Consider the following 12455-nt stretch of genomic DNA (forward strand, 5'->3'; position numbering starts at 1 on the left):
GACTGTATGATGAAAGCATTTGCAAATTTTGGGAGACAACAGTCTGGCCTACATCATGTAATTTTGGGGGTCCTTGACATGAAAATGTTTGAGAACCACTGACGTAGAAACATAGGTTTAAAAAAAAAAAAAAACAAAGAAGACACTTATAGAATCGGGTCCAAATATTCAAAGACTTTACAGATTTTCTCGGCACTCGGCACTCGGTGCCGCGCTGTGAGCTTGTATATCTGCTATTTTTCAATAGTTAAAGCATGATATAATGCATAATAATGCGCACCCGGTCTAAATGGATAAACCTTTTCGAGTTGAACTGTTCAACACATGACCCTTGTGTCTCCATCGCGGCGACGTGCAGGTGTTCAAGAGGAGATACTTCTACCTGTCCCAGCTCCCCGACGGCTCCTACATCCTCAACTCCTACAAGGACGAGAAGAACTGCAAGGACACCAAAGGGTCCATCTACCTGGACTCCTGCATCGATGTTGTTCAGGTACCTACAGTATGCTTACCCCAGAATGCAATGTGTCTGATTAGAATCTAACTGCATCTGGGAGGACTGTTCAACTTTAGGCCGGGATGGGACACACACACATAGTAATAGTTTATTTTCTACGGTTGCTCCCACAACCCAGTTACTGTCAAGCGTACCTTTAAAAACAAGGTCGGCTTTGGGAAGGTCCAGCTGGTAGCCAAACGATGTCATGGTGTCTTAACCATAGACTGTAAAAACAAATATGGACGATGCGAAGCCATTGGTTTCTATGCTGCGAAAATGGCGCTTTTTTTGTCCCTTGTATGGTGTCGCCATCATTGTTTGAATGGTACCCCAGGAATCATAAGGAATGCTATTGGCTGCCAACGGTCATGTGCAACCGCAGGGATACATGGGAAAATGTGGTCGGAGCCTCCCGAAATACAGCACACGAAGAAGAACACAGCCGGCTGGTGTCAGTTTAGTTGGCCACGGCCCCCGCAACTTTATCATCAATTTTAACATAAATGGGACCATATTTGCACAAAACGCATATCATGGTAATTGAAAGGTAGTTTTTCACTAGCGACAGGAACCATAAAGTATTTATGACGATGTTTATTAAGGTTAGAAAATCAAAGAGGAAAATGAATGGGGTCCAGTGGAGAACAAATCTTTTTGGTACCTCGCAGGGGGAAAACAGCGCAACTAGCGGCCAATCATGGGATCTTTCTCTTCCGGGAAAGCTTCATGAATAATCCAGGCAACAACACCCCTGGTCTTAACATATATCTATCTATCTATCTATCTATCTGCCTGTCTGTCAAACACTAGAAAACACAAACTGCACACCACATCTATGGCAGTCAAGTTTGACGTCAACCAGATGATATATAAGCAGCTTGGTACAAGGGTATGTATGTATGTATCCTATACAGTATATAACACATTTGGATTAAAGTTCTCAGTCGCCATGACGGATTTCAGTCATTTGGATGTGTGTCTTCAATGGAAGCATCTTGCAAAACCGAAAACATAATTGTTTAGGAAACAGAGTGCTAGTGTGGCGGGTTCCTCTCATAAATCACAGATTAGGACTTGGCCCAACAGGGTTTCAGTGGTGAGATTTCATTTTTTTAAATCCATATACTGTATACTTCAGTTGCGTAATATGCATAAACAACCCTGTGTCGTTGTGACTCCAAAAGGAAGTTATAATCGTCTTAGCTAATGAACATGATTCTGAGACCTCACACAGGATGTGCTGTGAAGTGACGGTGGCTGAAGCAATGAGCTGCATTACTCAGTGACCACAACATATCAAATCTGTGTTCTTAGTTCTTACACAACCAGGTTTACTGTACATGGTACAAAGAAATTAAATACATATAGGAAGTATAAGAAACAAAACGTAGCTTGTAGATCTGCTATATTTTTTAGAAAGAAACATGAACATTTTGTGCAAATCGTTAAATGTATATATTTTTTAAAGCGATCATTTGTAACTCAAATCTTCGCTTCTGGGAGTCCCCGGAACAACATATTTTGAGATGGAGGTCCGCGGTCACATATCTAACATATAATTCACCAAATGTCTGAGTGAGTGTCTGAGTGAGTGTCTGAAACAGCGTTTCTCCTCAGTGGCTGGAGCAATTGATCTGAAATCGCATCACCAATAGCATATGAACACACCTGACATAACTGTGAAGCCCGTTTGTCACTTTCACAAATCATATGCTGTAGATTAGCATTTTTATGGTGTATCTACAATCTATTCTGCATCTAGCATGAGGCACATCTATTCTGCATCTAGCATGAGGCAAAATGTTTAACCAGCTCTCTCTCTGTGTGTGTGTGTGTGTGTGTGTGTGTGTGTGTGTGTGTGTGTGTGTGTGTGTGTGTGTGTGTGTGTGTGTGTGTGTGTGTGTGTGTGTGTGTGTGTGTGTGTGTGTGTGTGCAGGCAGGCGGGTGTGTGTGCAGGCGGGTGGGTGGGCGGGCTGGGGGGGGGGGGGGGGGGCAGTATCCCTGTAGCCATTAAACGAAACAGGTTTCTTACATTGATGCTCCTACATCATGCAAGCACCAGTTAAAGTTACTTTCCATCCCTCATATACTGTGTGCACAGTGCACATCCCATAACCCACACACTGCACATCATTTTGGAGCTCATATCTTTGAACGGGTAAGGGCTAGTATATATCATTCTAGGGGTCCTAAGGTTTGAGCACCACTGATATAGAAACATACGGTTTTCAGAAAACCATTAGTTTTTAGTATTTACATAACATTTCAGGTCTTAACGGGTAATGCAAACCACAATGGATTTCCTTCTGCTGCTGTGTCTGCCACACCCCAGAAGCTTTTAGGAGGGAGTTGATTGGACGGATTTATTGCATTCTATCAACAAGGGCAGAAAAACAAAAAAAAAAAAACAGTCAAGATTTTTAGCAGTTTTTTTGCCTGTTGTGTAGTTTGTACTCTTGGCACTGAGTGGGCAGCGCCTCGATCTGGTCTGAGCTGACAGGCAAGGAAGCTCTCACGGAAATGAATGCACACACAGCGGATGAATTGGCCCTGGCAGAATTGAGTCATTTTGATTATTAACTTTGATGAGAATGCCTGTGGAGTGTGTGTGTGAGAGAGAGAGAGACAGAAAGAGAAACAGAGAGATATTGTGTGTGTGTGTGTGTGTGTGTGTGTGTGTGTGTGTGTGTGTGTGTGTGTGTGTGTGTGTGTGTGTGTGTGTGTGTGTGTGTGTGTGTGTGTGTGTGTTGCAAAACCACAGGATCTACAGTACCTGTAGCACTGTAGATGTGTGATGTCAAGGAGCTGGCTGTGCATTGATTGTTTACTAGCAGACCTGCTGAATCATCTATTCTCTCCACTACACAAGGGTGTTGAACAAAGTTAGGGTTGTTGCAGGGTTTAGCTTAGTTAATGAACGTTAACATGGCCAAAAGCACACACACAGCAAGTTGGAACTGATCTCTGCTAGCCTTCTGTTTAGAAGGGAAACTGTTTGTTCCCTGTTGCCACGACGCAAGGTGAGGCACAGAGGAAGCATTTTGTCCAGTGGTAGTTCTGATACTCTACCCCTTTGTTTACCTCTCTGCTCACAGATTCTTTACAGCAGTGGTTCTCAACCTGAGGGTCCCCAAATGATTTTGCGGAGTCCGCAGATGATTAGCTTAATGTGTAATATTGTTTTCTCACTCAACAGCAAACAAACCAACACACAGTTTCAGTGTATAGAGGGTACTATCTGCACATTTCTAAAGTGAAAGTTTTTAGGACTTTTAAGACCTTTTTTAATACCTCTAAAATGAGTGACAAATTTAACAATGACAAGATTGTCAAGTATTAGAGGCAGAAATTGTGAATATAGCCGATCTGCATGCTCACAACGCCTCGCAACATGAGTCGTTGTATGTAGATCTGCTATTTTCATAATAGAACCGTGTTAAACTAATGCCTCAACTCTTCCAACTCCAAGTAGTGCTCGTCAGGGTGGGGGGGTCCCCAGTTCAACTATGATTATTTTGGGGGTCGTGGCCTGAAAAGGTTGAGAACCACTGCATTTTACAGTACATGATGTGATTGTGTGGCATCACTGTACGGAATGCTCTGTATTTCAGATCAGATGTGATCGACGTTGGTATGCTTTTATCTACAAAGCCTGGCTTAATGAGCTCCACTTCATTTATCCTCTCTGTTGGGCTGGAACATTGTCACACTGACTTATCTCACTGACTCCCACGGGTGCCTTGTAGTCCTGTGTACTCCTCAGATTAACTCTTCCCTTGGATGGGACAGCTTATTGCTTTTATATCACATGTAATTGCTGTATGTGGAAGGAATTGTCAAAAATGGACTCCGCTGAGGAAATGTCACAATTTGATTTTAATTGAATTGTATTTCATAACTGTTACAGCGTTGAAGGTTCGGGGCCACTCCATCTGCAACCCACGTCATTATTGTGATTGTGATTTATACATCGTAATAAAGACAACTTATTTTGATATCCTACATTTTGAACTAAAGATTATGTCAGTGTGGGCTGTTTGCAATATTTCTGGGTTCCCTCTTGGTCACATTTTAGATAAAGTATGTTGTTGTTGGTGGTGGTGGTGGGATGTTCCTGCCTGCCTGCCAAATGTAAACCCACACCCACTAAATATATTGACAATTTCGTCAACAAATCAAAACTAGACAAAAATGTCTGGGAGGGACTAGAGTAGAACTATAACACACACACATATATACATATATACATATATATATATATACACACACACACACACACACACACACACACACACACACACACACACACACACACACACACACACACACACACACATATACCGGTATATATATAAAATACAAATTCATTGTCTTAACTTGTCTGCATATGCTTGGTTGCGCTGTATGTGAACCGTCACAGCTTGACCGTATCTCAGTCTGTAACGCCTGACACTGTGGTTCCCCTGACACATCACTGTGACATCACAGGGGACATCACAGTCAGTGATGTCAGATACTCAGAGCAGGGATCTCCATATGGGCATAAAAACAGGTGACATCACAAGTGATGTCAGAGTCTCAAACCAGGGATCTACATATATGAGCATAAAAGGGATTCATGGCCAAGACAGATGGCACGACCACGCCCTAACTGCGAGTAGACTAAAAATGTAATAATTCAGATGGCAAAAACATGACTAAGACTAAATGAAATTTTACTCAAAAGACTATCACTAAAATAAATCAGAATTTGCTGTCAAACTCATCACTTCAACAAACTGCATGTTCCTCTCTCTCTCTCCTCCTCAGTCCCCGAAGATGAAGCGCAACGGCTTTGAGCTGAAGATGCAGGAGCGCTACAGCCACTTCCTGGCTGCAGACAGCGAGGCGGAGATGGAGGAGTGGGTGCTCACTCTGAAGCAGGCCCTGCAGAGCAGCTCCGAGGCCGGACCGGACCGCAGGAATGGAGGGGATTCACTGGACTGTGCCCTGGGTCAGTGTTCTGTTCACACACGCATACAGTAGAGTTCTCAAATTTTCCACGAACTCGACCCGACTTTAAATAACTTTTCATCCACGGCATCCCTGAATTACATTGTTACTTTATGGCACCTTTTGTGATATTGACTGTAGGTAAATTATGTAACTCTTTCCCCCAAAGATACAGTATGTCACAAGGAAAACTGGGGAGAATATTGTTTTTTGTTAGGACAGACTGAAAATAACTTTTATACTTGGTGTTTAACCACTTAAACCCCAGCATTCCTTTTCTGGGGGGAAACAATCGCCAAAAATAGCAGATCGTTGTGACGCGTTGCGAGTTTACAGATCTGCTATTTTTGGCGAAGAGACTTGCTGTACCGTAGGCTGAAAATGAATGCTTATTGAATGAATGAAAACAAGTACAGTTTAAGTCTTAAGTGGTTAAACTGAAGCGACATTGATAAATTCCAAATATTATCAAAGTATTCTGCGGCACCCCTGGACTTGTGTCAAGAAGGGACCCTATAGGGCGGCACGGCTCCCACTTTGAGAACAACTGCAGTACATGCACGCATGCAAACACACACACACACACACACACACACACACACACACACACACACACACACACCGTGTAATCGTGGATTAAGGTCTCCCGATTACATGCTTGTTTAACAGTAATACTATGTGGTCACGGTCCATTCGACCTGTAGATCGTTGTAGCATGTTGTTTATGCATGACCTTTGAGCTTTCACTAATGCTGTCCAGGTTTACAGTGACCGCTCTGCGCTCACCATGGCTGCAGTCAGTTAGATTCCCGATAGTGCTTGCTATTCAAGGTGGGGTCTGGAACCTCCAGGATTAGTTGATTCAATTTACTTAAAATGAACAATTCTGACCCCTGTGGTTGTCCTGCTCTTGCCTCCGAGGCGTGTTTTGAGGGGTGCAGCAGTGTAACTTATACAGGGTTCCCACGGTCATGAAATTCCTGGAAATATTTTGAAAGTTCTGGAAGGCCCTGGAAAAAAATAGCTATGCATTGTTTTTGGTTATTGATTTTGTTAATACCTCTGAAATGACAAATTAAACATTGGCCAAATTGTCAAATATTAGAGGCAGAAATTGTGAAACGCGAGGCGTTGGGAGCATGTAGATCGGCTATTTTCACAATAGAAACGTGTTATACAAAATTGTTCGACTCTTAGTGCTCGTCAGGGTGCCAGTTCCCCAGTTAAAATTATGATTATTTCGGGGGTCACAGCTTGAAAAGGTTGAGAACCACTGGCATACACTACCTGTCTTTGGGCATTGCGCATAGGAGCAAGCGACTTGTTATTGAGCTGAATTATTGTTATATAGTCCTGGAAATTGGGTTAAATATTCTGGAAAAGTTTTGGAAAAGTTTTGGAAATTTATTGGTAAAAATGTGTGGGAACCCTGCTTATAGATGGTGGGCTCTGCCGTGGGCGGACTGTGCCGGTTCCTCCGGGGCTGTTGCTTTTTGTGCGGAAGCGGGTCCGTCGTTCTGGGAGGTGGCGGCTGCATGTGTTCTCATTCAAGTCATTCTGAATGGCAGCGAAACTAGTCTCGCGTGGCCAGACTGTTGCCTCCGCGATTTGGCCAAATGCTCCCGGCATACAGTCTGGCAAACCGGAATAGAAATGATGAGTGCGAGATAAAGCGGATGTGACGCAACCGCTCCCTTGGTGCAGTAGCAATAACATGTCCTACTGGAAGCGTTATGTCTTCTTTCAACATTTTTTGGGGCACTATTTCTTCTTTCTCTGGTGTTGTTGGTGTTACTTCCAGTTCCATGTTGTTTTCAAACGTTTTCTTAAACTATACACTCATAACAAGAATAGGCCGCTCGAATGACTTTGTCTGAGCTATTGTGTTTCTGTTATGTTTCCAATGGGACTACAGTTCAGTGCAGCACTGGCTACTTCCGATACTCGCCGTTCGGGAGCTGCCGTTCCAGACTATATATAGCATTCGGAGATTGTGGAATAGTTGTCTGGCTATGCAAGACTACAGCGAAACTAAATCCATAACAATGTAAAAAAAAAGAAAAAGAAAAGAAATGAACAATACTACCAATAAGTTTCAGTGTAACCACTATGAACATATTTCTTATGTACAATTATGGCATTTAAATAATTAAACATTTCATATTATTCCCTAAGACATCATCTCTTGAAATGGCTGTGCGTGACTTCATTGCCCCAATCGAGTTAATTCAATTCAATTTGGCCATTGATGACGTCGAGAAGTGAATACACCCAGTACTCTTCGTAAGCCCTGTTTTATGACATATTAACAAATGAATAGTGACGGAAATTCTCTTGATTTTAACTGCACATCATGTACCTCAATGTCCGAGGGTACTATACATAGCCAACCAGAATCAGAGGAATGTCTCGGTCTATTAGAGCAACAAGCACTTCCACAGTATTTGGTAGACAAGTAAAAAACAGTATGTATGTGGTGTTTGTCTTGTCGAGTTTATTCACAGAGCCCTTAATCACCGTTACAGTTTCAAAGGGCTTTATAGGCCCGCTTTAGCGAAGGAATTCAAAACAACATCCCCTGTACGTCCTTAGTGTTATACCAGTGGTGGAAGAGTGCCAGCGATATCGAGGCCGTTTTGTATGCGTTCCAGCCGGCATGTACGAATCAGCAGGGCTTTCATTTGTCTGCGTAATAACAGACCTTCTGCAGAATAATTCCACTGAAACCAAAGGAGTCTTGCTCACTCCAAACTAGGGATGGGACGATACGTGATATTATCATTTATTGTGATAAAAAAACCCTCACGATAATCGTATCGTGGAGATTTAATGAATCGTGATATCGCGCTTCGTCATGCACTGGGGTCAATTCACCTTTTATTTGCCGAGCTGCATATCTAGTACCACTTAAACCCTCTATAATTGGTAAAAGGTACTTATATATACGTACTCGATACAGTCTTTTTTTCGCACTCTATCAAATGTCTTTGCCAACAAAATAGCCGACCTACAAGCTCACAACGCGTCACGTTGTGATGCGTTGTGATGCGTTGTGAGCTACTGAGCTTGTAGATCTGCTATTTTTTTGGCAAATGTTCCGCCCCAGGATAATGGATTTTGATTATCGCGACAATATCGTAAATCGCGATTTCTTTTGTCACAATAATCGTGATATGACATTTTCATATCGTCCCATCCCTACTCCAAACAGAGCTGGGATGGTGGAAGCTGCAGGGAGCACGAAAGGTCTTCCAGACTGAAACAGGAGTGAACTTGGCCAGACCTCTCTGTTCCCCCCAGCGCAATGCCAAAGGGAGTCCGCAGAACACTGGGGGGGAGAAAGATTTGGCCAAAAATAGGAAGGAAACGCCTTCCATTGCTGTATAAGATATCACCCAGGCAGCCTCTGCCAACCTGGGAGACACATTTTTGTTTTCTGCTGACGGCAGAAAACAGTCCTTAAGGAAATTGTTGCCGCCCACAGCCTCTTAATTTCAACCTTTACTCGGAGCAGTTTCTTCATTAGGGCTGATCTTGCAGTTTTCTTTTTTTTCCTTGTCAGAGGGATATTTCATGTAATGTAACCGGTGGTTATTACGGTATGTACTGGTTTTGTCATGGTGGCCGCATGCCACCGTGTGACTGACACCTCTCTTGTCCAATCAGATGAGGACACCAGCAGCCAGGGAAAAGGGGAGAGCCTGTTGGAGAGCTTGGGGAGAGGCCTGCATCCTGAACTCATGAAGGTACTGAAAGCAATCAGGCCCGTTGCGTTTTTTCTCCATTTGCTGCATGATTAAAACGCATTGGAATTGATGTGCATTGCTGTGCGGAGTCATAAAAGGAGTCAATGAGTTTTTACCGCATTCGAAAAGACGCACAAATCGTTAAATCCTCTGTTTTTACGGTGCGAAAAATCGCGCCCGTCTGCAAAGCCATTAACAGCCATGTTTGGGTTGTTGCAAAGGATCACGTCTCTTGAGTCTAATAGTGCAGCACCAACTGTTAACCGCATTAGGAACCCTAGCACCCCCCTGTTCTGGCCATGTCAAAATAAGCAAACATTCAGAGAAAATAGCCAGTCTACAAGCTCACAAACTGAGCTTGTAGATCAGGCTTTTTTCGGCAAAGAGACCTTGTGCAGGGGGAAGTGCTCAACTGGACAAACCTGTTCAAATATATATGTTTTTAAGTCAAGTTAAACTATTGCAAGTATCTATATTGTACATTCATGTTTCTTTTTTCAGTATGAAACCAGACCCAAACCCCAAATTGGACAGATGCTGAGTGACGATCTTATGGTACTTATGCTTTAGTGCATGGTGCAGAGGTTTTTATAGCATACCGTAGTTGTTCATAGCATGTTCCAAAGATTTGCCTCTCCAGTACAGTATAGTGATTTATGTAGGTAATAATAATGCATGAGGAAATTCATTCATTCGCTTAAAGTGGTAAAAAAAAATCAACCTTTATTGAAGCTGGCATCGATAATTTTACTAGGCTGAATGAGCTTTCACGCTGTGCAGAATTTGTACCATCTGTTATGTTTCGAACATGTGCCTGAATTATGAGTTTTTTTGAGTTTTTTTTGCACTAAACCACAAGTCATCCTCGCATCTACCCGATTTTTAGTAAAACTGAGCTTCTGTGCTGTGCAGAATCTATACCATATATAACTGTTTTTAGAATATTTTATTGTGGATTCTGTTCTGCAGAGCTGTGGAAAAAAGAGCAGGTCTGCCTGTCTGTGTTACAGACATTTCTTGAAGCTCGAGAGAACGGTCGCGTTTCACCCCAGACACTCCTAACATATCTGTCTCTGACCTCTACAGCCTTGCACGCACGCACACACGCACGCACACACACCAAAGACCTCTGTGCTTTGGTGCTGCCTCTGTGTGTTTGCCCTGGGCCAGTCCTGCGCACGATTATCCTCTTTGAACAAACAGACAGTTCACAGCACCTTTGTCCACAGGACACGGTGCTGTAGGGGTTCAGTTCACACCGTGGGCTTCCTTTTGTTTGACTCTCATTATCTCTCTCCCTCTCTCTCTTCCCTTCTCTGTCTTCCTCTTTGTACTCCTCATCAACGCCTGCCTTTCTTTCCATCCTCTCCCTGCCTGCTGGCTTGCCTTTCTGCCTGCCTGTGCCTTGTCTCTCTTCCTCTGTCCGTTTCTTGTCTCTCTCTCTCTCACTGTATTTGCAGTACGCCAGGGAGACGGACCAGCTCAATAAGATGAACCGGAACGAAGGCAGACAAAAGCTCTTCTCCCTGGATCCCGAGACACAGGTATAGAAGAAGCCCCCCATCGCAATTATTTCACACAATCGCAATTATTTGGTCATAATCGTTTCCTTGTTGAAAAGTGTTCATATGTCACATGTTCGAAAATTGTGGAAATAGATCTACAAGCTCACAACGCGTCACTACCCGATGCGTTGTGAGCTTATAGATCGGCTATTTCCACTATCAATGTTCTTTTTTAGGTATAAAGTTGTCAAATATGTAGTAATTTTCTTTGTATATTCAGGTTATGTGTCATATCTGCCATGTGCAACTTCAAAGCCTACAAGCCAAACAGAAATGTAATTGTCAACGACAAAAAACACAATTAAATCGTTAAGTCGCAATCATTTGAGTGACAATTAATCGTCACGTAAAATGTCATAATCGTGACAGCCCTACCGTATCTCTTATCTCCCCGTCTTCCCTCCCTCTGTGCCGTCCCGTCTCCCCTCTCATCTCCGATCACCACCTCGCCATCCCCTCTTTTCCCTTCGACCTGCATTGATTTCTCTCTCTCTCTCTCTTTTTTTTCCTTTGGTCTGTCTCATTTCTTTCCCTATCCCCCCTCCCCTCCTCCTGTCTGCCGTCCAGAGGCTGGACTTCTCGGGCATCGAGCCGGAGGTGAAGCCGTTCGAGGAGCGCTTCGGCCGCCGCGTGGTGGTCAGCTGCCACGACCTGACCTTCAGCCTGCAGGGCTGCGTCAGCGACAAGGGCGACGGCGTCCTCACCAACGTACGTCAACTACCTCACCTCGTTTTTTCTTTCTGTTCGTTTATGGCAGTGGTTTTCAACCAGTGGTCCGGGGACCACCAGTGGTCCTTGAGGGGGGTTCCAGGTGGTCACCAGCTAAATGATGGAGAGTTGGTAACCAAATGGACCCTTATAGATCCGTAACTCTTGAGAGCGTAAAATTTGGTTTCATTTTACGCTCTCAAGGGTAACATGTCATTAGGTCGAACTCCCTTTGATCCGACCACCAAAACCTAACCTTAACCCTAACCCTAACCCCAGTAAAACTATGCCTAAACCTAACCCTAACTCTAAACCTAACCTCAGTTACCGCGACGCGGGTCGGTGATTATCTAACCTGCCGACGCTGTTCGACCTAACGGGAGTTCGACCTATGGGGCAGTCCCCGAATTGTTATTTTGATCAATGTTGGCCTGTTATCTCTCCTATGGTGCCAACATCAAAACAGCAAGGAATTATGAACAAAACCTTATCCAAAGACAACAAAATAAGGTTTTGGGTCTGAGAGGCTAAATGGACCTTGATGTGAAAAAGGTTGAAAACCACTGATTTATGGAATATCATGTAACAAGAGGGGTTCAGGTTGCAGGATAACAGTTAAGTGTGAGATGGCATCGCTCAAAATAAAAAGGTCCCACTGGGATTCAGTCCCAGGAAAATAATGGATGTGATTGATTCGACGGGCAGCACACAGTTTCCCTTTTTACACCACACAGCATCTCCTCCCAAACTCCCTCCCCTCTTACAGTGCTGGCCCAGATAATCTGACTCCATAATTCATGTGGGTCTGTCTAGCCCCAGCTCCAGCTCCAGCTCCAGTGCTGGTGGTTACAACCAAGCAACTCAAAGAAGAACCATGGTCAGTCTGCCTCGGGCCCACACACTAAGATGAGCTTCTTGGTGCCACAGTGTTTCTGTTACAGTATG

General features: G+C 43.7%; 1 protein-coding gene across 1 annotated transcript in view; it reads left to right on the forward strand.

Moving 5' to 3' along the window:
* The window catches only part of dock11 (dedicator of cytokinesis 11), a 161035-nt gene that overhangs the window by 26875 nt on the left and 121705 nt on the right, over positions 1-12455 (forward strand). Inside the window, exons 7-11 of the mRNA XM_080741633.1 lie at positions 359-493; positions 5309-5492; positions 9158-9237; positions 10698-10781; positions 11370-11510. Of these exons, the coding sequence (XP_080597759.1) occupies positions 359-493; positions 5309-5492; positions 9158-9237; positions 10698-10781; positions 11370-11510 (624 nt within the window). The remainder of the gene's footprint in view (positions 1-358; positions 494-5308; positions 5493-9157; positions 9238-10697; positions 10782-11369; positions 11511-12455) is intronic.

Source organism: Nannobrachium achirus, assembly GCF_963921795.1.
Source record: "Nannobrachium achirus genome assembly, chromosome: 14".
NCBI lineage: Eukaryota > Metazoa > Chordata > Actinopteri > Myctophiformes > Myctophidae > Nannobrachium > Nannobrachium achirus.